The sequence below is a fragment of the Lissotriton helveticus genome, chromosome 11, assembly GCF_964261635.1.
Source record: "Lissotriton helveticus chromosome 11, aLisHel1.1, whole genome shotgun sequence".
Taxonomy (NCBI): Eukaryota; Metazoa; Chordata; class Amphibia; order Caudata; family Salamandridae; genus Lissotriton; species Lissotriton helveticus.
The window spans coordinates 319,122,544-319,146,598 of NC_136072.1; the positions used below are offsets into that span (position 1 = coordinate 319,122,544).

Here is a 24,055-nt window from a genome sequence, read left to right on the forward strand (position 1 = left end):
ATATCTAGCAGACTGGGGCACACTAGCATCCCAAACTAAAGGCATGGTTACTAGGTGTAGTGTGGTGTTGCATCTACCTAACCTAGTGTAAACTACACTCTGTAAGGTTGCAGAAAGGGTTGTGCTAGACCCTTAACTACCCAACCCTAAGTTTAGTGGAACTTACATATTCTAAGCTGTATTATATGTGCCTAATGTTAGTGATGGTTTATTGTAATATTCTATGAAATAGTACATGGGCTGTGCCCATAAAAAATATGAAGCAGATTGCTATTGTTAGAGTTACTATGAGAATGAACACGACAAATATTTCCATCATATTTCCCAAGAATATGTGTTCTAACCTCTATAGAGCATAAACTAAACAAATGTTGCTTCTCGTGGAGAACATGGACTGTCGCCCTGCATACATTCAACACAGTGGGCCCCTGTGTTATCAGACTTTCAGCTGGATAAGTAGGGTGGGAGGAGAGCTCTGTCAGCATAGCTCAACTGAATTCAACTTCTGCATGAGTGTCCAATCTTGGTACCAAAAAGAACACCAAAGAGTAGTCTGAATCTGACTTCATTCGAGACAGCCCAGGGGTGAAGGCCTCTTTAATCTGGTCTCAGTGTGTATATAGTAAACTGACCACTGTGCAAACTAATACAGTGGTTACAAAACTGTGGTCCGCTGACCCCCAGGGCTCCCTGACACATTCCCAGGGGGTCTGCAGGCAGCAGTTTTAAAAGCACTGCAAAATTCCTTGTACAATCATCAGTTTTTGGGCAACCATAAAAGTGTCAAGATAACACTGGTGATTAATGTACCTGCTTGAGAGAGACTGGAGTTTTGTCCAGTGGCAGCTTCGACTCATCTAAGGTAGCACAAACGGTTAATATGCCTGCTGTAAAGAACATGTACCATGCATTTCAGAAAGCAATCTTTTACGTGCGGAGCTCAGTGGGTTACTGCTTTTGTCACAGAGATACTGCTGTAACTGTGCAATTCATAAATTACAATTGTAATCTAGCACAGTATGCTATGAACTGCCACCAAAGAGCTGCATGCAAACGGCATGGTAAAAGTTAGTAAGTTATGTTTTTTTCCAGGTCTTTCATTATCCTGATGCTACTAAAAAGGTAGTAGCATCCTGAATCCTGAGTGTGTCCTTCACCATACCAAGTACTCTTAAAAAATGCCTTCCAGTATGGATAACATGTGAATGCTACACTTTGGGGCTGATTCCAATCTCGGTCAGAAGGGCACCGAATCGGGTTTGGCATTAGCGGATCCGATCTGAAGGCTGGATTTTCGTCCGAGTCGTACACGGGTTCGGATGTCGAAGTACGATGAGAAAAAGCACAAAATCTCCGTCCGAATCGTTTCCGGGTCCGAACCGCTCCGTACGACTCAGTTACAAGCAAACCATGGCATTTCATTGTGGAAAAGTGAATTTTGCCATGTTCTGTGTCCCTACGTGTCATCCATCATATGTTATGTGTGCATGATTAATATGCATATGTTATTCCCCATGTTTGATTAAAGACGCAATTACAGTTGTGTCCATCTCTGGTATGCCAGTTTCCAGTTCTCGTGAATAATACGAGTATTAGGCCTATGTAAAGTTACGTTGCCACGTTTCTCAGTGTGCACGTTATTCCATTGTAAAGTCCCCGTTTCTAGGCCTCAAAAGGGCCCGGACACCAGATTCAGCTCCTGTCTCCTGAAGCCCTCGCTGAGGAGCGATACAGCCCCCACCTGTATCCTCGACCCTTCACTTACTTCCTGCCTCACAGTGCCCGGTTCAGCCTGGCTCTGCCTCTGAGTCTGCCAAGAGTATGTTATGATTCCAGTTATCAGTTCAGTCCTCCTTCTCTGCATTCCTAAGCTACTGAATCGCATCAATAGTTACCGTCATTGTCTAGCTTTTACGTCTCCATGTAAGAGAAATACTGCATTTAATGGTCATTTAATATTCTTCATCACGCACTACATGTAGAATAATGCATGCTCCAGTCTTAGAGTCTGTTAGCCTTTCCCCTCCTGACTTCTAGTTTATATCAACATGTTCCCTAAACATCAGATACTAGATACTGCTTAGGTACATGTCGCCCTGACTCTCCAGACTTCAGTCTCTGCTCCTAGCACAGAGTTCATAGCCCCCAGCTTCTCCTAGTGATACGTCATTGCCAGTTTGCGCGCACCACCAGGTTAGAGGTCCCGGCTCCTTAGGTAGCCCCCTCCATTGTTTCCGCCCCATTCATGACATATTCTGTTACGTTTGCATCACATGTCTATGTATACGCCCTGTTACACCCATTTTCACCCTTATCTTTCGCGACTGCTACGCGTCACACCTATTGCTCCACCCACTGCTACGCCTATTGCAATGTAATGCTATGTGTTTGCGTTATGTATATATGCTCATGTACTGTTATTAAAAAGTTAGTTCCAGTCCTTCCTTGCCTTTTGCCCCGATCCTGACCCCGGCAGCGCTGCCAGGGCTTGCCATTCTGTTCCCGTGCAGGTTGTCCTGTTCCTGTCCTTATGCTATATTAAACCTGCAAAACTCCCACTACCTCGAATCTTGACTCTTATTTATTGAGCTATCTGTTATTCATTTATGCATTCAAAAAGAGAGGTATTATTTATTTATTTACCACATAATGGCGCCCGAATAGGGACTTGCCCTTTCCCCACGCGTCGGTGAAGCCACGCCGACCCCCTGACCCTCTGCAGTCGTGACGGAACTCTTCTGCGCACCGGCAGATATTTCTGCTTCAAGTATCCCTCAGGCCCACGGAGGAGACGGAGGAGGCGGTCCAGCATCCAGACGAGACGGTGGAGGAACGCGGCGAGTCCCGACCAGAGCCCAAGCCGAGAGTCCAAGGTCCGAGGTATCCGGAGGTCCACCCGTAACTGAAGTCCGAAGTTCGTCGTCCGTCGTCGTAGCAGTCCAGTCCAGTCCGAGGCCTTCCGTTCTTTCTGCCCGGTGAGTACCGTTACTGGGGTAGTATCTAGACAGGGTCAATCTAATTGACTCTGGTCCGTGGGTTGGTGGTACACAGACCCACAAACGAAGTGTCCACTTCGGTGGATGCGGGTCCTGACGTGTCTCTTTACGAGACCGGTAAGTTTCGTACTGTTTCAGCAGTGCATCTAGTTTCTGTTCTAGTCAGTTCTGTTCTCGAGAAAATTCATGTATTCTGTGTTCCGTATTCCAGGTAGTATTCTGTTCGAACTGTTATTCTAAATGTTCTTCATGTATTTTAATGTCGTGGTATGAGTGCGAAGTAATTATTGTGTTTATTGTGTAAAGTACGTATTGTGTCTCAGTTACAGTTCAGTCATGCCCTTGTTTTCTAAGTTACGTCAGTTAAAAACTAGAAAGGGTCTGCTGGAAGCAGCAGTTCCAGTCCCGCCTAGGGACAGTCCAGGTCATTTCATGTATCAGAAGCATGGCATAAGTGCCATATTATATCTAGATTTATGGGTAGAGTATACCAAAGAGTTAGATGAAAAGTATAGATGGCCCGTATCAGGTACGTGGGATGCCGAGTGCATCATGAGAGTAGAAGAAGCATTATGGAAAAAGAAAGCCAGACAGTCACAGAAAGATGCCATCGAGTTATGGCGCAAAGAAGCCCATAAAAGAACCGAAAAAGAAATCAGAAAGTCAGAATTAAGTAGAGAATCCCAAGAGCGAGCCCAAGAAAAAGAATTAATCGAGATAGGTGAACAAGTTAAAACTGAACAGTCAGACAGACGGAGGAATGCCCTTATTAAGGGTATGTATCCTCTTCTTGCCGAGGGCTTGCCAAAAGCGACCCCGGAGGCATCCAGTAATTTCCCGCCACCATTAGTTCCGACCAAGCTACGTCACAAACCGACCGCAGCTGATATTTTTATCTCGTCCTATTTGGACGACACAGTCCCAGAATATGCAAATCCTGTTCGCGCTCCGCCAGTCCCTGTAAATCAGGCACTTCCCGTTCCTCCAGACACCGGGGTACCCCTTGCAGTACCTGCTACGGTCCCCCAGGTCCAGTCCGCCATACCAGTTCAGCCCGCATTTCAATTTCCCGCCACACTAGTACGAAGAGTATCAGTCGACGATTCTAGTTTAGGGGCCGCAGGAGGAGGTCCTCCTCAGACCCCGCCGCCACATAAGCGTTTAACGTCAGTCGAATTACATGCTCAAGCGTCACAGCGTACGCCCAGATATCAGTCTGTTGCAGAAATAAGGAGAGCCCTTACTGAATGTGGCTATGATCCAGTCCCAGGCGAGGATAATATGGTTTTATATTCATTACGCGTAAGAAAGGTGGCCGAGTATCTAGTCACCCTACCGAATATGAAAGAAGATCTAGACAGAATATATCGTTTCATCCGTACAGGGGATGATCCAGAAAGCATTGGCGAAGCCATGTCTCAAAGGAAAGCTGAGATCCAGCTCATGATACTAAAGTTTTTGATTAATTGTCTAATAAGGGAACAAGATTATCCGACCAAAAATCAAGTCGAAATGAGGACCCTGACAAAATGGAGTGATAATATAGCCGAGGGTAAGCACAAGACCATCAGTGCTATGGAGAGTATGTACAAGAAAATCCGTAAAGAAATAATAAAGTTACACGAACAGCGTAAAGCAGCACAAGTAAGCGAGAAAGAAAGTAACTCTGATACTGAAGAGGTAGACGACGAGAATCCCGCCAGAATAGCGTATGTAGGAAAATCTAGATTTCCAGATCGCCATTCACGCCCAGAACACAAGAAAGTGTTCCATCATCCAGCACCAGAACAAGGTTCTCTGGAACAAGTATTTCAAGCTACCGATCACATTCTGAAATCACGAATCGGTTATAGTGAATTAAGTACCATGCATGAACAAGAACTAGTCCGATCAGCAGTCCGATGGATTACTGATTCTACCACTTTTCCAGACGAAATAGTGGCACAAATGTTTCTGAAACTGCCCCCAGTCGAGCAGCGACTGGTGGGTATGTATATGATCCAGCACCTCATTACATTGTATGAGGGTCAGCACTCTGATCCAGGTCCGTTACATGATATCCTGAACGAGCTACTCCAGTATAGATGGAAAGGTCTAGGTACCGATTTAATTAGTGTCATTCTAGAACAGCACCACAAATATAGAACGTTTCTGAACCCGCATTTTGTTCATGTCTCACCCCCAGAAAGTAAACCATTTTACATGGAGAGACAGAATCCGTTACGAGAAGTCCACCCAGTTAGAGGAACGGGTGGCGAACTAGAACGAGTGTTTGTTTACACCCCGATCACAAAGATGGAACTCCTAGAGATGAAAAAATTAATTCCCTGTCATGATAAAGATCCAGCAGGGTTCCACCGAGAATTAAAAGACATGCTCCGTATGGGAGAATACACGTATCCAGATATAATTAAAATGTTAAAAGTTCTGTTGCCCGCAGGGGTGTATGAAAAGCTCAAGGAAAAAGAATGGGAGGTGGGAGAGAAAAAGATCGATTGGGCAGTTCTAGAAGCTGAAGATAAGGCACGAGTACCAGGTACCGGTCTTGGAGCGAAATGTAAAGAATTACCAGAATTATTGATTCAAGTTTTACCCAGATTGTTAACAACGAAAAAGGAAGACTGGGATGCAATCTCAGCCTGTAAACAGAAACAAGACGAAGACATTAGTGATTTTTATTCTAGATTTGAGAAATGTTTTAGCATCAACAGTGGCCTCAAGACCAGTAGTGAGTCATACCCTCATCTTTTTGTTACTAAATTAGTCGAGAACTCAAGTCCTCAAGTTAAAAATCGAGTTTTGAAAGTCGAAAGTACCTGGCAAGCTAATACCCCGTCCCAGATGTTACAGATGCTCCAATACCACCAGAATAGAATCAGAGAAGAGCAAGACCACGAAAGAAAACGTATGAAAGACACAAAAATGAAAGTATTAGTTGCACAATCTGTTCCACAAGATAGCCAGAAGAGGGGTCCGAATCAAGCCAGTCATCCTGCAGCTCCCGTTAAAGGGAACTGCAACTATTGTAAACAGCCAGGTCATTTTATAAACGAGTGTGCAGTTTTGAAACACAACATAGCTACCGGTAAGACTAAAGAAAGACCACGTCCGCCTAGACAAGAACAAGTTTCACAGACTCCTCAGCCACAGAATACCCAACAGACAGTTACAGTACCGCAGCCCATCGCTGCAACACAGCATGTTACACAGCAAATGTATCAGTATGCACAGTCCGAGTATCCAGAGTATCAGCCATATTCATGAAACAGCCTAGAGAGGGAGGTAGGCTTGCCTCTCATCGAGATACCTGTAGATCAAGAAGGTCCCTATGTTCACAGTCAAGTATTAGGGAAAGACAGAAAGTTTTTGATTGATACAGGGGCAAGTAGGACCACAATTAGTCACGCCGAAGTTCCAGGGGCTCTGCTCTCAGGCTCTAGAAATGTTTCCCTTGGATTTTCAGGAAAACCGATTGTAAATGAAATATCAAAGCCAGTTACTCTAGAACTAGGTCCATTGTCCCGTACTACTGATTTGTTACTTACTAAGTCATGTCCAGAAAATCTATTAGGCATTAAAACACTGAAAGAGTTAGGTGCAGTTATATGCTGTTCCCCAGAGGGAATACAGCTGTTCCTACGTGACTTTAAGGGTCACTATGTATTACGAGATTTTGATCCCAGATTGTCTAATGTTCCACAGCATTTATGGGCGCAAGGTCCAACTGATGTAGGGTACATGCAAATCACACCCCATCGTGTGACTCTCAAGCCAGGTGTAGTGTTACCACGAATCAGACAGTACAGATTGCCACCTGAGGCTGTAGCAGCCTTATCCAAAATTATTGACGAGCTCATCGCTCAAGGAGTAGTTGTAGAAACTGACTCCAATGTATGCAATTCTCCGATCATTCCAGTCATGAAACGTACTGATCCAAATGCACCCCCAGTATATCGATTAGTGATTGACCTACGAGAACTTAACAAATGTATTATTCCTCAGTACCCAGTTGTCCCAGACATTTCATCACTATTAACAGCCATTGATTCCGAAGCCACGTTCTTTACTGTAATCGACCTTAAGAACGCATTTTTCAGTGTTCCCATTCATCCAGACAGCCAGTTTCTTTTCGGATTCTGTTTAAATGGAAGGAGCTATATGTTCACACGAGCTCCTCAAGGTTTCACAGAAAGTCCTAGTATTTACAGTCAAGCACTTAAGAGACAACTTGATAATGTTCACATGCCAACTGACACTGCCCTGCTCCAGTATGTCGATGATCTACTGATCACAGCCCGTTCTGAACGTGACTGCGAGCAAGCGTCACTGACGGTTCTGTATTTCCTAGCCGAGATGGGGCACAAGGTGTCCCCTTCGAAGCTTCAATTCTGTGTCCAGCAAGTGGTCTACTTAGGACACTTACTGTCCAAGAGGGGTAGGCAGTTGACACCTGACCGTATCCAGTTAATAGCGAGTCTTCCTCAGCCCAAGACCCAGAAGGAGGTACGTGCTTTTATCGGCCTTACTTCTTATTGCCGACAATGGATTCCTCAGTATGCATTTCTAGCCAAGCCACTGATACAGTTAACGACACAGGAGGCAGCCGCACCGACTGTCCTCCCTTGGACATCTGAACATACACTTAGCTTCAATGAGTTAAAGAAAGCTTTATGCCAAGCTCCAGTTCTAGCTACACCGAACTACAGTAAGCCTTTTACACTTTTCGTCACAGAACGTGAAGGTACAGCATTATCTGTTCTCACGCAAGATCAAGCAGGACAATACAAGCCATGTGCTTATTTTTCGAGCACATTAGATCCTGTAGCCCAGGCTCTGCCTGCGTGCCTCAAGTCAGTTGCAGCCACAGCACTAGCTATCAGACAAAGTGATTCCATAGTATTAGGACACTCCCTGACAGTACAAGTTCCACACTCCGTGGAAGTTCTTTTAAATCGAACACAGACTCAGCACTTGACAATTGCACGTTTAACAGGTTATGAATTGACACTGTTCCAGCCACACATAGAAATCAGACGCTGCAACGTCCTAAATCCTGCTACACTGTTACCATCAGTTACTTCAAATCCTGCCACACATGACTGTGTGGAAGTAGTTAACATCATGACTAAACCAAGACAAGATCTGACAGATATTCCGTTACCAGACCCCGACCTGACACTTTATGTGGATGGTTCATGCATGAGAACTAGTACAGGAGAACTAGTCGCCGCGTATGCAGTGACTACTGATACTGAAGTTATTGAGACACACCGTATTGACACTCTGTCCGCTCAAGCAGCAGAGCTAGTTGCTCTGACACAAGCCTGCATACACGCCAAGAACCTGAAAGTTAATGTTTACACAGATTCACGCTACGCATTTGGAGTCGTACACGACTTTGGAGTGCTCTGGCAGGAGAGAGGTTTCATGACTTCTCATGGAACCAAGATTCAGCATGGTCTCCTTATTCAAGCTCTGTTAGATGCAATACATTTACCGACATCCATTGCTATCATGAAATGCAAAGCACATACGAAAGTCACTGACACTATTTCCCAGGGTAACGATCTAGCAGATCGCACAGCCAAGCTCACAGCTCAGACTCCAGACATTCCAGTAAATATGACACACACTCCAGATCCGACTACATGTATGACAGTTAAGGACCCTACTCAGGATGTCATAGATATCCAGTTACATGCTACTCCCGATGAAATCAAGAAATGGTCCGAACAAGGAGGGGTCCAGACAGATCAAGGATGGGTGACGAAGGGTAAAACCACATGGTTTCTCCCCGACTCTATGGTTCAAGTCATTATCAATACCGCACATAGTCCAGCACATTTAGGAGAAAAAGCAATGTTAGACAGTATCCAGAACATTTGGTTCAACAAGCATTTACGAGCTGCAGCCAAGCAGAAAGTCCGTACCTGTATGATATGTTGTCGGTTTAATCCAGGTAAAAGTGTCCCGGTGGAACAAGGTGGATTCCAGCCCCCTGACCACCCTTTTGAAGTCCTCCAGATGGATTATATTCAGATGGAGCGATGTCGAGGTTTCAAATATGTCCTTGTAGTTGTATGCGCTTTGTCTAGGTGGACAGAGGCATATCCAGTCCCAGATTACACAGCCGCGACCACTGCCAAGCAGCTGGTTCGTGAGTTCTTCCCCCGTTACGGACTCCCTAGGGTCGTATATTCTGATAACGGCCAGCCATTCTCCTCAGAGTTAATGAAGCACGTTTCCCTTTTGTTAGGATACCAGTGGAAGTTCCATTGTGTACGCCATCCTGAAGCAGCAGGTCTCGTAGAGAGACATAACCAGACCCTGAAAATTCGCATCGCAAAAGTTTGTAAAGAGAAAGGTGTGGACTGGCCAGTAGCTCTGCCAGTCGCTTTGTTCTATATGCGCATGGTCGCACATTCCAGATCAGGTCTATCCCCGTATGAGGTCGTTTTCGGCCGCCCCCCTAACATGTGGGGTACTCCTAGACCCCGAAGTATTACCGATGTTTCAAGTAATATGCTGACAGATTACCTAGCTTCCTTGATGTCTGCCCTCAACTCTTGTCGTTCACAGGTTGCCGCCGCATTTCCAGACAATACCGAGGTGGCACCGCATGAAATCGTTCCCGGATCCATGGTTTTAGTGAGAAATTTTGACCGCTCAAGTCCGCTGGAGCCTCGCTGGAAGGAGCCCCGACAGGTCCTCCTCGCCACCCGTACAGCCGTGAAGTTGGAGGGTCGCAAAGGCTGGGTGCATCTTTCGCACATAAAGAAATTTTATGGATTGAAACGAGTCTCAAAGAACTTTTCCCAGGATTTAAAGGACTGCCAAAGTACTATTCTTAAGGACTGTCCCGCAAAGAACAATGATACTGCACCCTCCCTGTTAGAGAAAACTCCGCAACAGGAGTATAAGTTGAAACTCCGGTCTAGTAAAATAAGTCAGCCAGTTTGATTGTCTAAGTCCTCCCCTAGGTGAAACGGTTAGACTGTTTCTGACATGTATAAAATAGACCCCCATAGTGAGAGAGTTAGTCAAAACTCAATCCGATGTATCGTTTTTCTAAGTTTCGTTTTATTTCTCAGCATTATGATTTCCTGCACCAGTTATGCTTTTTACCTGTATTTTCCAGTTTCTCATGAAAATAAGTCTTCTAATGTTACAGCAGAGCACACGTTTAGTGATCTGCCCCCTCATGAACTCTCTTACCGCCTCGCTATGCGTAATAATACTTTTATCCGCATGTTACATCATTCACACCAGACCAGCAATGCCACTAATTGTTGGGTGTGTGGTCGACTCCCCCCTTTCCAGACACCGAAGGGAGTTCTGCCACTCTTTCCTTATCCGTTTTCACATAATGGTTCCTGTGGAGCATGGTCCACGTTAACGTCATCCTCAACAGATATGTCTTTTCTTAACAGTACATGTTTTCCAGACAAGCAAGGTCTTCCCCACAGAACAGGGTTAGATCTAGAAAATGAAGTTTACAATTTAGGTAATTATTCTTCGAATTTCATGGTCCTGAATGTTCAGTCTGATACTACTCCAGACTTACCTGCTATTTCAGTGCTACCAGTCAAAGGCGAATTATGTGTCCGAAATAATGGTTCCGTACATGTAGGACATAGTGATTGTACTACTATTGTCAAGTATAGTGACAGTGGGAAATCTATTTTCAAAGCTTCACGTCATTCATATTTTATTTGTGGTCAGACCGCATATGTTCGTCTGCCCCTCGATTGGGAGGGAACCTGTTACATTGCCTTCCTACTGCCACCAGTTTTCCTAGCCCCATCTGATTATCATAGAAACACACATCTAGTACACATTAGACATAGAAGGGAGATCGAGTCCCCAATTGTCGATTATACTGAAACTGCTCTAGAACAGTATACAGATTTCAATAGAGGTTTCTTCTTCTTTATAGGACCTATCCAGAATAGTAAGCTAATCCGTAGGTTAACCAGAACCCTTGAAGCAGTAGTGAATGAGACTGCCTCTGCCCTAGGTAACTTAACCGAAGAGCAATCTGCTATGAGATTTGTAGTTTTGCAAAATCGTCTCGTCCTTGACGTCATACTGGCCGATAGGGGCGGGGCCTGTAGAGTCATCGGATCCAGTTGCTGCATTTTCATTCCAAATAACGCGCCGTCTGTTTATTCAGCTATAACCAGACTTCATAAAATTGCCCATCTGTTACATCAAAATCCAGGCACCTGGACATGGTCCGGTTGGCTCTGGAGTATAATTTCCGCCTTGGGATGGAAAGTCTTGTCCTTTCTAGGTATTGCAGTAGCGATCATATTCAGCTGCTGCCTCTGTATACAATGTGGCCCTGCGATTTGCGGCATTTGTGCTACATCCTGTATTCCCAGTATAATTCCTAGTCCCAAGCCCCGTTCTAAATCCCGTTCCAAGAAAATTCGAGACGAGCAAATGATACTGTATGAAATGATAGATGGTATCATGAATATTGATGTTTCCTGATGGAAACGTAGTGACAAGGAGGGAATGTGGAAAAGTAAATTTTGCCATGTTCTGTGTCCCTACGTGTCATCCATCATATGTTATGTATGCATGATTAATATGCATATGTTATTCCCCATGTTTGATTAAAGACGCAATTACAGTTGTGTCCATCTCTGGTATGCCAGTTTCCAGTTCTCGTGAATAATACGAGTATTAGGCCTATGTAAAGTTACGTTGCCACGTTTCTCAGTGTGCACGTTATTCCATTGTAAAGTCCCCGTTTCTAGGCCTCAAAAGGGCCCGGACACCAGATTCAGCTCCTGTCTCCTGAAGCCCTCGCTGAGGAGCGATACAGCCCCCACCTGTATCCTCGACCCTTCACTTACTTCCTGCCTCACAGTGCCCGGTTCAGCCTGGCTCTGCCTCTGAGTCTGCCAAGAGTATGTTATGATTCCAGTTATCAGTTCAGTCCTCCTTCTCTGCATTCCTAAGCTACTGAATCGCATCAATAGTTACCGTCATTGTCTAGCTTTTACGTCTCCATGTAAGAGAAATACTGCATTTAATGGTCATTTAATATTCTTCATCACGCACTACATGTAGAATAATGCATGCTCCAGTCTTAGAGTCTGTTAGCCTTTCCCCTCCTGACTTCTAGTTTATATCAACATGTTCCCTAAACATCAGATACTAGATACTGCTTAGGTACATGTCGCCCTGACTCTCCAGACTTCAGTCTCTGCTCCTAGCACAGAGTTCATAGCCCCCAGCTTCTCCTAGTGATACGTCATTGCCAGTTTGCGCGCACCACCAGGTTAGAGGTCCCGGCTCCTTAGGTAGCCCCCTCCATTGTTTCCGCCCCATTCATGACATATTCTGTTACGTTTGCATCACATGTCTATGTATACGCCCTGTTACACCCATTTTCACCCTTATCTTTCGCGACTGCTACGCGTCACACCTATTGCTCCACCCACTGCTACGCCTATTGCAATGTAATGCTATGTGTTTGCGTTATGTATATATGCTCATGTACTGTTATTAAAAAGTTAGTTCCAGTCCTTCCTTGCCTTTTGCCCCGATCCTGACCCCGGCAGCGCTGCCAGGGCTTGCCATTCTGTTCCCGTGCAGGTTGTCCTGTTCCTGTCCTTATGCTATATTAAACCTGCAAAACTCCCACTACCTCGAATCTTGACTCTTATTTATTGAGCTATCTGTTATTCATTTATGCATTCAAAAAGAGAGGTATTATTTATTTATTTACCACAATAAGCTAGTACGATGTTCGATTCAAACAGCCGGATCGAGTCGGAGCGTCCGGCTCGCAATAGCTCCCGGAGTTGGACTTCGGGGGTCCGCGTCGGACCCCCTGTTACCCGCAGCCTTACGACTCGGACACAGGGGGAGACCCATGGTTCTCCCCAACACAGACATGTACGGTGCAGATGGCACGGACGCTAACCCACTGTAGGGGGTGCACTTGTCCGCGACGTACCCATTCAGTCAATGGGAGCACATGTACGCATTGTATGACCGGCTCCCATTGACTTCTATGGGAGTCCGACCGAACCGAGTCCGACAGCATACGGCTGCATCGTACTCGCTGGGTCGGACTGCAGGAGTCCGGATCGGTCGGAAAACACCCCGGATCCGTCTCGGATCCGTCTCGGTCGGAGTGCTTTCCGACCCAGATCGGAATCAGCCCCCCTTGTAGTCCCATTTGTCTTATGTATCATTTTCTCTAGACTGGGTTCACTGATAAAATATCAATGTAAAAAATATCAATAACAAAAATATCGCTGTAAAAATTTAGAATATAAAAATATTGACTCTCTATACTTAACCAGGTAAGTACAAAAATATTGAAACAAAAATATTGATGTAAAAAATTTAAATGTAAAACATATAGATTTTTAAATATATATAAAATAAAATACAACGTAATAAATATTTTAATTAATAATATTATTTTTAACAAAACAAATTAAATTTAATATACATTTTAACTAAATATTATAAATAAACTTAATTAAAAACAATGTAAACACAAACATAATAATGTATACATATACATATATTTACTTAAAAATAATTTAACAATTATCTTAATTACATTTGTACACTTTTAAATTACATAAAAATAAAATGAATACTTATATCAATATTTTAACATTACAAAATACCAGTTTAGAAGTAATTCAAACATTTCACTTTTATAAAAAAATTACAACATACATTTCACAGTAAAATAAATACAACAGTAGTGAAAAAGTTGGATTGCAAAGGGGTAAAAATTACTATTCCAACTCCAAAGAGTGCAAGAGTAGGGAAAATGTTGGATAGCGGAGGGGTAAAACTTACTATTCCCACTCTAGTGAGTGCAACAGTAGGGAAAGTATTGGATAGCGGAAGGGTAAAAAATACTATTCCAACTTCAAAAAGTGCAACAGTAGGGAAAATGTTGTATGGCGGATGGGTACAAATTACTATTCCCACTCCAGTGAGTGCAACAGTAGGGAAAGTGTTGATAGCGGAAGGGAAAAAATTACTATTCCCACTGCAGTGAGTGCAACAGTAGGGAAAGTGCTGGGTAGCGGAGGGGTAAAAATTCTATTCCAACTCCAGTGAGTGCAACAGTAGGGAAAATGTTGGATAGCGGAGGGGTAAAACTTACTATTCCTACTCCAGTGAGTGCAACAATAGGGTAACTGTTGGATAGCAGAGGGGTAGAAATTACTATTCAAACTCCAGTGAGTGCAACAGTAGGGAAGTGGTAGTGTTATAGGGTAGGAAATAAAATAAATACATTTATGTTTTAAATGTTTTTTTTGTTTGTCAATATTAACATAATTAATAATGATTTTACAAATTAGTATCAATAAAAAAGATGAATTAACATTCATTGACTAAGCCTTCGTTAACACTTTAATATGTACAACACACACCTAATATAAATTAAATTAAAATAATTAAGTACTAATTAATTCTTTTTAATTAATTAACAACTAATTATTAATTCATACATTGAAAATAAATTACGTTCCACCTTTCCCACCTGTAAACACCACACCCACCACAACACACAACTTAAATTAATTGCACAATTACCATAATTAATTACTAATTAATTGATTGAAAATATTTAACAACTAATGATTAACTTATCAATTAAAATTAAATTAGTTCCCACTCTTCTCACCATTTTCACCTACAAACACAACCACACACCTAAAAATAATTACAGAATTAACATAATAAATTGCCAATTAATTAATTAAAATTACTTAACAACTAATGATTACATAATTAATAAAAATGTATTTACATATTTAAAATATCTCAATTCAACAAATATTAATGAATACAAATTAATCAATACATTTACTATAATTAAATTACTTCCCACCCTATTCCCCTATAAACCCAGAACCCGCTACAGTACTAAAAACGCAAAATTCTAATGTAAAAAAAGTATGACTAGTAAAAATAATCAATAAATCTTATATAATCTAATTACTTCCCACCCTATTCCCCTATAAACCCACAACCAGCTATAATTTTGTAATTCCTATACAAAAAGTACATGCATCACAAGCATATAAAATATATACTAAAATACATAACATTAATTAAAAAATCGTTTTTTTTAACATCTATATTTTTGCAAACGATAATAAACACTTCGATATTTTTTACATCGATATTAAATACACAAAATCAATATCAGCACCACAATATTTTTTATTTCAATATTGTTGACCAATGATATTTTTACCACAATATTTATGCACATCGATATTTTTGCATCGATATTCTAGCTCTGCACCTATGAGAGGTGCTGTAAAACAAATGAAATACATGTGACAGACGGGCTATGGAGAGATATGAGGACCTGTTGGAGGTAATAGTGAAAGCCCCAACAAAGATTGTTGTATCCTGGTGCACAGAAAAGTCATCATTTACTATGATTTAAAAGATAATACAATTTAATATATAATGACAAATGTGTTTTAGAATGCACCATTTCCCCCCTAATTTTCTTACCCACAAATCTCCCTTTGTAGTAGTCAGGCTCATTCGTTTCACTTGGTGTGTACAGTACGAGGACGGGGCTGACAACATTTACCTGGGCTGCTTTGGGTTTTCAGTCTGGCCCTGGCAGCAGCCTCATACCGCGAAATAAATAAAACCAAACATTGAAAAGTTAGTCACCAAGATTCTGTCCCAACCTTCCCATAAAAATGTTTCATTTTTTGCAAATTTTTCAATATAAAATTATAAAATCTTCACTAATTCTAGTATTTGTGTGGTGTGCACATGTTTGTGTATATTTTGCAAAATACTGTTAAATGTTTGAATTTTAAATAGTACAAATTGCTTGGTGGTCCGCCGCTTCCGGTAGTGAATCAATAGGGGTCCTCAGGAGTCAAAACTTTGGGAACCCTGACCTAACAGATTATAAACGACAGGTGAGGCCGTAATGTTGTGGAAATACCAGCCAGAACCAGCATTTTTGCATCCATCACCTCTGTGCACATATCATTGTTAAATGCCGTGTAGCAGATGAGCCTGAGATATAGAAATTGAGGAAATCTTGGCCAAACTGTAGTCTCTTATTCTGCAGATAAATAAACAAGAAAACATTTTGTTCAAGCCGAATGCGCCTTTGTGCCACGCAAACGTGTAAATATCTCATTTAAAGCTGACAAAGGGGAATAGCTAAAGTCGGCAAACACTAAATATATTTAAAACGGATTATCAAGGGGGTTTATCTAAAAGCCAAGAAAGAGGAGATAAAATTATCTCCCTATTACCTAGCTGTCGCTAACAACAGTTAGCGACAGCTAGTAGGAGATAGCGACCATCTTGGGCCCCACTTTGCATGTCAGTGATATTTATCACTAATGACATGCAAAGTGGGCGTGCCAAGATGTTAGCGACTGGAAACAGTTGCTAACATCGCTATCTCCTATTACCAACTTTTGGAGATATTTGCGCTAAGCGCGAATATCTCCAAAAGCTAACACCTGCCCTGAGCAGTTCTTAGCCATGTTATCCAATGGGAGGTGGATAACATGGCTAAGAGCATTAGCTCGGTAATGCATGAATATCGCGGACTTTTCAGCGATATTCATGCATTGCGGCCGTTTTTTATCGCATTTGCGATAAACCTTGGTAATACCAAGGTTTATCTGCGATAAAAATCGCCACAGCTCTGCGGTAAATTTTTGTCTCTAACCTAGCAATAGCGATAATTATCGCTATTGCTTGGTAATATGCCCCAGAGTATCAATGTCAGATTCTGAGGGGTACAAAACAGGGACTCTTTACTTGAGACTCTGAGCACACAATGGAACCCTTGGCGGTTATTACGGGAAGAAAGAATAAGAGCTTAGGTATACGACTGAATGGTGTAAACCTTATTATCTCACAGTACGCAGATGATATTGTAATATACCGTGGGGCCGTGGAGCAAGGTTTAATGCACCCAAGGACAGATTGTACCTCTTCAGGAAAATCCTCAGATTGCAAGTAAACTGTAAAAAGTCGCGTGTATATCTCAAACAACCTGAGAAAATTCAGTGACATTCTTTGAGAATACGACACATTTATCTATCTCTGAGGGAATATTTACCATGCAGAGCCCGATGTGATATAGGATAATGTGGGGTGGGCTACTAGAGCATTAAACAGTTCTATAAGCTGCTGGAAATCCCTACCCCCTCAGTCCAGGTTATGATCTCACTAACAAAAGTGGTAATAATGACACACGTAATATACTATTTCTCAATATCACATTTTTCACATATCCCAGCGACTCTGTCCTGATCCATTTACAAGGATCCGGAGTCAGTCATTATTGATCCACTATGGGAGGGTGACCGTCACAGGGTGGCACTCCATAAACTACACCACCCTAGCGATGAGGGAGGACTGGGAGTTGTGGATTTGAAACTGCATTACATCACAACACAACTGCAGTGGATGCTAGTAGGAGGCCAGCTAATTTACAGGGGGGAGAACCTTTGTTAGGAAAGCGTCTGAAGTTGATGAGGGTGGCACATTTTAGCTAGGACAAACACTGGCAACGTCTGTATATTTTCTAGAGCTTTCGATCCAGGGACTTCCAGGCATAAACACAATGGATTGAAAACATGTTATGGTAATATAGGAACACCTAGGAAACGTCTACGTAAGGGTCATTCTCAGACCTTTCTGAGAATGGTGGAGAGGTGAAAGCCTGTGAAGGGTTAGTTCTTAACATACAGAAAAATGGTGGACGAGATGCAGGGAAACAGATAGGGAATTTCTCAGCACCAGCTGATGTCAGACTTGTTCACATTAGGAACAGAAAAAAAAGTGACATCTCTATAATGGATTACTAAACGGCTTGAGGCAACCATTGACAGATCTCAAGGACAGATGGCAATACTAAAAGAAGAGAAATCACAGAAAGAATCGACAGTTGGGGATTGGACCCTTTTGTTAAGGCTTGTATTAATTTCAGGACTGTGTTTTTAGATTATTTGGGTACAATTCAACCATCTCCATATAATGTATCTCACCTCTAAGACAGTAGTAAGAATGTATGGAAGCCCCAATGCGGCTTGTACTAGGTGCAGTCGAGTAGAAGAGGAATTTCAAAAGTGTAAAATTACTCAAAACGTGTAAATTACCTTTTTGAATCAGGCCCTATATCTATTCCGTCAGAAAAAGGGAGACACACATGGACCTAATTCACAAAGGTAGCTTTCACGTTTGAGTATGTTTATACTTTTGAGTACGTTTATTACCACTTGGTATGCGCAAACTGCACTTTTTTAATAACTTAAGCCTTGTAATAACTTACACGTGTGTAGTAAGGCTAGCACTACACATGGCTAGCCACTGGTACTGCAATACATTCCCATAGAAAATATTAGGGGTAGGAATTTATTACAAAGGTGTAAGTTAGTACAAAAGTGCAAGTTACTAAAACGTGCCGTTTATGACTAGCACTTTATAGTATGTTTTGCAGTGCAACTAGAGTACTAGAAAACGTACTATTTAAAAATCTGGACTCTCTCCCAATTCATATCAGAACCTACCCCTCCTTCACAAGCTTGAAGAGACAACTAAAAGAATTTCTCCTCAACCATCATCTCTATGCCCCTGGACAATAGCCGCTCTATGTTACTTCAGCTCCTCAGCCGAACTCCCACACTCTGAACGGAAGGCTTCACCTCATGCTACTGAATTGGATTCTATCTAGTATTTCTTATTACTAATGAACTGTTAACTGTTTAAGAGTCTGTTCTATACGTTGCTGTAAAGCGCTCTAATACCCCTTGGGTCGTGCCAGAACTATATAAAACTTCTAAAATAAAAATAAATAAATAAAAATTACAGGGCGCAGTTCATGAATCAGTCCCAAAATTTATACAAGTTACTAAAAATTATAAAAGCATGTTTAAAAACGTAATTTTACCTACTAATATATCAAATAATGAGTGTGCATACTGATTTTGCGGTACAAGGGTAAGGCCCTTATATATATTAACCTGCAGATAAGAGATCTCTATATTAGCACATAGGGGAGGAAAAACGCATAGTATACCCTCCTTGTCATAATAACACCACATCGAAAACCCTACTAATATGTTGCAAACTGAAACATTTGTCTAAAGTGCATCAATCCAATACTGTTAAAGGATGAGAGCCCTTTAACATCCAAAGAGATGAGTGCTGTCTAACAGGTTTGTCTAACTCCTAACACTCTTTGTCTAACAAGCATAGCTCACTAAATGAGGAGTGTGAGACCTCTGACAGGTTGTTATCTTTAAAAACGGTGTCTTTTTGTGCCTCACTTTTGGGGCCAAAGAGATCTGCAAGGTATGAGTCCCAATGTCATTGAGACGAACATAACAGTTCAGTAGCAGAACTCCTAGAATTTCTAGATGGAAATGCATTGAGGTTTAAACATTGGGGTGGTCTCTCGCAAATGTCAAAAACATTTGATTAAAAAACAAAAGATCTCACATTCTTGGCTTTCCATCACAGCCCCAGTAATTTGATAACCATCCCATGTCCACGTAAAGGGATGGAGACTTTGTCTTTCTCCTGAAAATCTTCTTCCTGGTAAATAGAAAAGGCCATGCATTAGTTTGAATTGAAACAAAGTTCAGGTAAAGAACATAATATACATGGAATTACAGGAGTACTATGCTTTGCATGCGATAAAAGAGTACAAACTGACTCATAAATATTTCCCTTGGGGGATGGAAGTTCCATCAGTCCTTACTGTACCTCCTTCACAACCTGATTGGGAACTCTGTTCTAAGGTGATTACCTTTCCAAAAAACGTTTTATGGCTTAAAAAAGCCCTGAGGCCTGCAACACTCACAATCCCCCCGCATGCTAGTTCCCAGTCCTGAATTAAAAACCTCTGTCTTCAATGCTGAAACGGTTCCTTATGTTTTGACATAAAACTACAAATCGCATGCTGTGGTTTTGTATTGTGAATGAGAAAAACCAAGGACTGGAAAATTAGGATCCACAGATTTACCAAAGGCTTGCAATATCCTTACGTCAAGCAGGGTGACACAAAGCAACACCAACAGTTAACTGGGATGTACTAAGCCACACAAAGCTACCTTTCTTCACAAAAACAATCATGCTTATTAATGCAGGCAACCTTGCATCATGGTGCAAATGATGCCTGTATTGACGCTAGGCACCACACAGTTCCTTAGCACAGGGAGACAGTAGAAATGTGTCCTATCTTTGTTAAATATGTCTGAAAGGAAACACAGGAATCATAAGGTAAGTAAACTTCCTTTATTCAGTTTCAAGGTATACGACCGGTCAGAGCAGTCACCAACACCAACTGTCTGACTGTCCATTCCACATGACAGCATTCTACCACATAACTCGTGGCCATGGTGGCATGTGGGCTAGTATTAACGAAAAAAAAAAAAAAAAATCGAGAAATAACAAGAAAAGAAATGAAGAAAAACAATAAAAGAATAAACACAGAATAAACATGGTTAAAAACAATAATGATGCATCAAAATTTAACATAATCTTTGAGCCAAACAGGAGGTCTCCTTTCTTTTATAGAAAGATTGGAACTGGGCTCACCTTGAGTGGTGGAACCGGAACCACTTTAAGTAGTGAACGTCATGCTATGGTCAGTAACTAATCTCTGCTTTGACAACCTTTAAATGTTCCACCACTTCCCATCAGTGAGTTTGACAGAACTCCCTCTCATAACAATGATCTACATACGACATGAAAACTTGGAATGGCCTTTGGCAACAAAACCGGTAAGTTTCACCTTAACCCAATCCCTGGCTTTAAAAACAGCTTGTTTTCTTCCCTTGACTGTCTCACTGGTAACATACTTACTCTGGGCTTTGTCAAAATTAGCTTTCACCAATTCTGGCTTGACATTTGGAACATTCAGATCTCACATCCAAGGTCTAACCAATTTGGCAGAAGCCAATCTACCTTTTAATAGTGCAAAAGGAAATACTTTAGTAGTAGCATTAGGAGTGGTACGCAAAGCTCAGAGTAAATCCACTAGTTCCTTTTTCCAATCCAATCAATTGGCCACAGACAATTGAATGTTGTCTTTTATGACTCTGTTACAGCATTCCACTAGGCCATTACTGTGGGGATGATATAGCGAAGTAGTGATGTGTTTGATGCCCCCATGACACAAAAAAGCTTGAAACTCATAAGACATGAACTGAACTCTGCAGCCAGTGATGAGTTCAATTGGGGCACATTCCCTCAAAAATAAAGACTGGAGAAAATCCATAACTTCTTCAGTGTTAGCAGACCTCACAAATTTCACTTCAGGCTACCTAGAACCATAATCCACAATCACTATTCCATACCTATGCCGTTCATCCAAAACATACAAGGGTCCAATAATGTCTAATTCTAATTTGAACCGCAGTTCATCAGGAACTGGAACTGCCTCAATAGGACGTAACTTGAGTTTTGTCAGTAATGGTACATGCAATACAGTCCCTAACAAAATGTTCAACTGCACGATCCATCCCAGGCCACCCAAAAACTTCTTTAATTCTTCTTTTCATTGCCCTGAACCCCACATGACCCTTGTGGGCCAAAACCAACACCTTGCTCTGCAAAGAAGTTGGTACAACCAAAAAATCAGTTCTTCTCAAAACACCTGATTGCAAGTTTAACTCCGGAAAAACATGTTTGAATGAACTCACTTGATCATCCTTAGGTATCCAATCATTACCTAACATACCAATAACCTGTTGAATGGATTCATCCTCTAGAACTGCCAACTTCAACTCCTCCTCAGATATGCAATTGAAACTAGAATCCCTCAAAGAAGCCACAATATAAAATTCATCCTCAACTGCTCCTCATCTTGCCCATTAGAAAGGGGTTACTTGGATAAGCAATCGGCAAAAATGATTTTCACACCAGGAATGTATTTCAACTGAAAATATAATTCCATCAATCTGTAATGCCACTTGGCAATGCTGGAGAGGCATTTATGGCTCCTTCAGTAGAAAATAAATTACCCAAAGGTTTATGGTCCATACAGATAACAAACTCCGAACCCCATAAATATTGCCTAAAATAATCCACACCGCACCAACAAGCTAAAGCCTCACGTTCAACAACTGAGTAAGTGGACTCCACGTTGCACAGACAGAATATCGAGTTGTTTATTTTAAACTAGCATAATATCGAGTTTGAAATATCGAGGTACAACAATATCGACTGCAAGAAGCTCGTGTTACAGAAAATACAGAAAGGTAAGAAATATAGTTTTTTTATATCTAAGACAGTAATATCATTTGTAAAAATATCGTTAATAATATCAATATTTATATTGGTGTTCTGTATTTTAGTATGTGTGTTAAAAGTATGTAATGTAATTTTTTGTCGTTTTTTTAATGAATGTGTTAAATTTTTAGCAGTAATTACTTTTATGTAAATACATTTTTGTGTATTTTAGTTCTGTAGCGGGTTGTGGGTTTATAGGGGAATAGGGTGTGAAATAATTTAATTATAATAAAGTAATTATTAATTTTTCTTTATTATTATTCATAATTAATGTATTATCAATGATTAATTTTAATTAATTAATAGATAATTATATTAATTGTGTTATTTTTAGGAGTGGGTTGTGAGTTTATAGGGTAATAGAGTGGGACGTAATTTAATCAGCGATGCCATCGCCGACTTCGTCAGCACGCACACCCTCGCCTCCACAGACTACATCCTCCTCAGGGATCTGAACTTACACCTCGAGAACAACAACAACACCAACTCCACCAACCTGATAGACAACCTCGACAACCTCGGACTCAGACAACTCGTCACTACACCCACTCACTCTGCCGGTCACACGCATTACCCCATCTTCTCCGCAAGTCCCCACGTCTCTTTCAGCCACACAACCGAACTCCACTGGACCGACCATCGCTGCATCCACTTCACCTTCCGGAAACCCACCACGCACCACCGCACCCAACAGATTCCTCGCCGATGCTTGAGCAAAGTCACCGAACCCAGCTAAACACCGATCTCGCCCAAAGCCCACCCATTCGACTCCACCAACCCTGACACCGCCACCCGCAACCTTAGACAGTGGATCGACAACTGCGCCAACTCCCTTGCCCTGCTCAAGAAACCCTCCAACAGACACTCCAACAAGAAAGCAAGTTGGTTCTCCATGGACCGCAAGGCCTCCAAGCGAACCTGCCGCCAACTATAGAAGAAATGGCACCGCGAACAGACACCAGATAGCTACGCAGCCCACAAGAGCGCTATCCGCAGACACAATCACCTCATCAGATCCGCCAAAAGGGCCTCCTTCAAAGACCGCCTAGACAACAATGCACACAACAGCAAAGAGCTCTTCAACATCGTGAAGGAGCTCTCCAACCCCAACACCAACGACATTCCACCCTCGCAAGACCTGTGCGACGCCCTCGCCACCTTCTTCCAGCACAAGATCTCAGACATCCACGACAGCTTCAACACCCCGACCGCCTTGACAATCACCAAGACCTCTGATCTCACGACCACCATCCTCACCGACCCCCTGCTCACCTGGACCAACATAAACAACAACGACACCCTCAAAATCATGAACACCATCCACTCCGGCTCTCCTTCAGACCCATGCCCACACGACATCTTCAACAAAGCCAGCTCCACCATCGAATGCCATCTCCATAAGGAAATCAACATCTCCTTCAAGACCGTGACTTTTCCGGAAAGCTGGAAGCACGCCAAAATCAACGCCCTACTCAAAAAACCCAAGGCGGACCCCAAAGACCTCAAGAACTTACGACCCATCTCCCTGCTCCCGTTCCCAGTGAAGGTCATCGAGAAGATCGTCAACAAACAACTGACCCTCTACCTCGAGGAGAACAGCATCCTGGACCCATACCAGTCAGGTTTCGGCAGCAACCACAGCACCGAAACTGCCCTCATCGCTGCCACAGATGACATCAGGATCCTACTAGACAATGGCGAAACTGCGGCCCTCGTCCTCCTGGATCTGTCGGCTGCCTTCGACACTGTCTGCCACGCACCCTACA

General features: G+C 42.2%; 1 protein-coding gene across 1 annotated transcript in view; it reads right to left on the minus strand.

Moving 5' to 3' along the window:
* AGXT (alanine--glyoxylate aminotransferase) overlaps window positions 1–24,055 on the minus strand; it is a 458,404-nt gene that overhangs the window by 86,721 nt on the left and 347,628 nt on the right. The window contains exon 7 of the mRNA XM_078665630.1: window positions 19,494–19,589. Within this exon, the coding sequence (XP_078521756.1) occupies window positions 19,494–19,589 (96 nt within the window). The remainder of the gene's footprint in view (window positions 1–19,493; window positions 19,590–24,055) is intronic.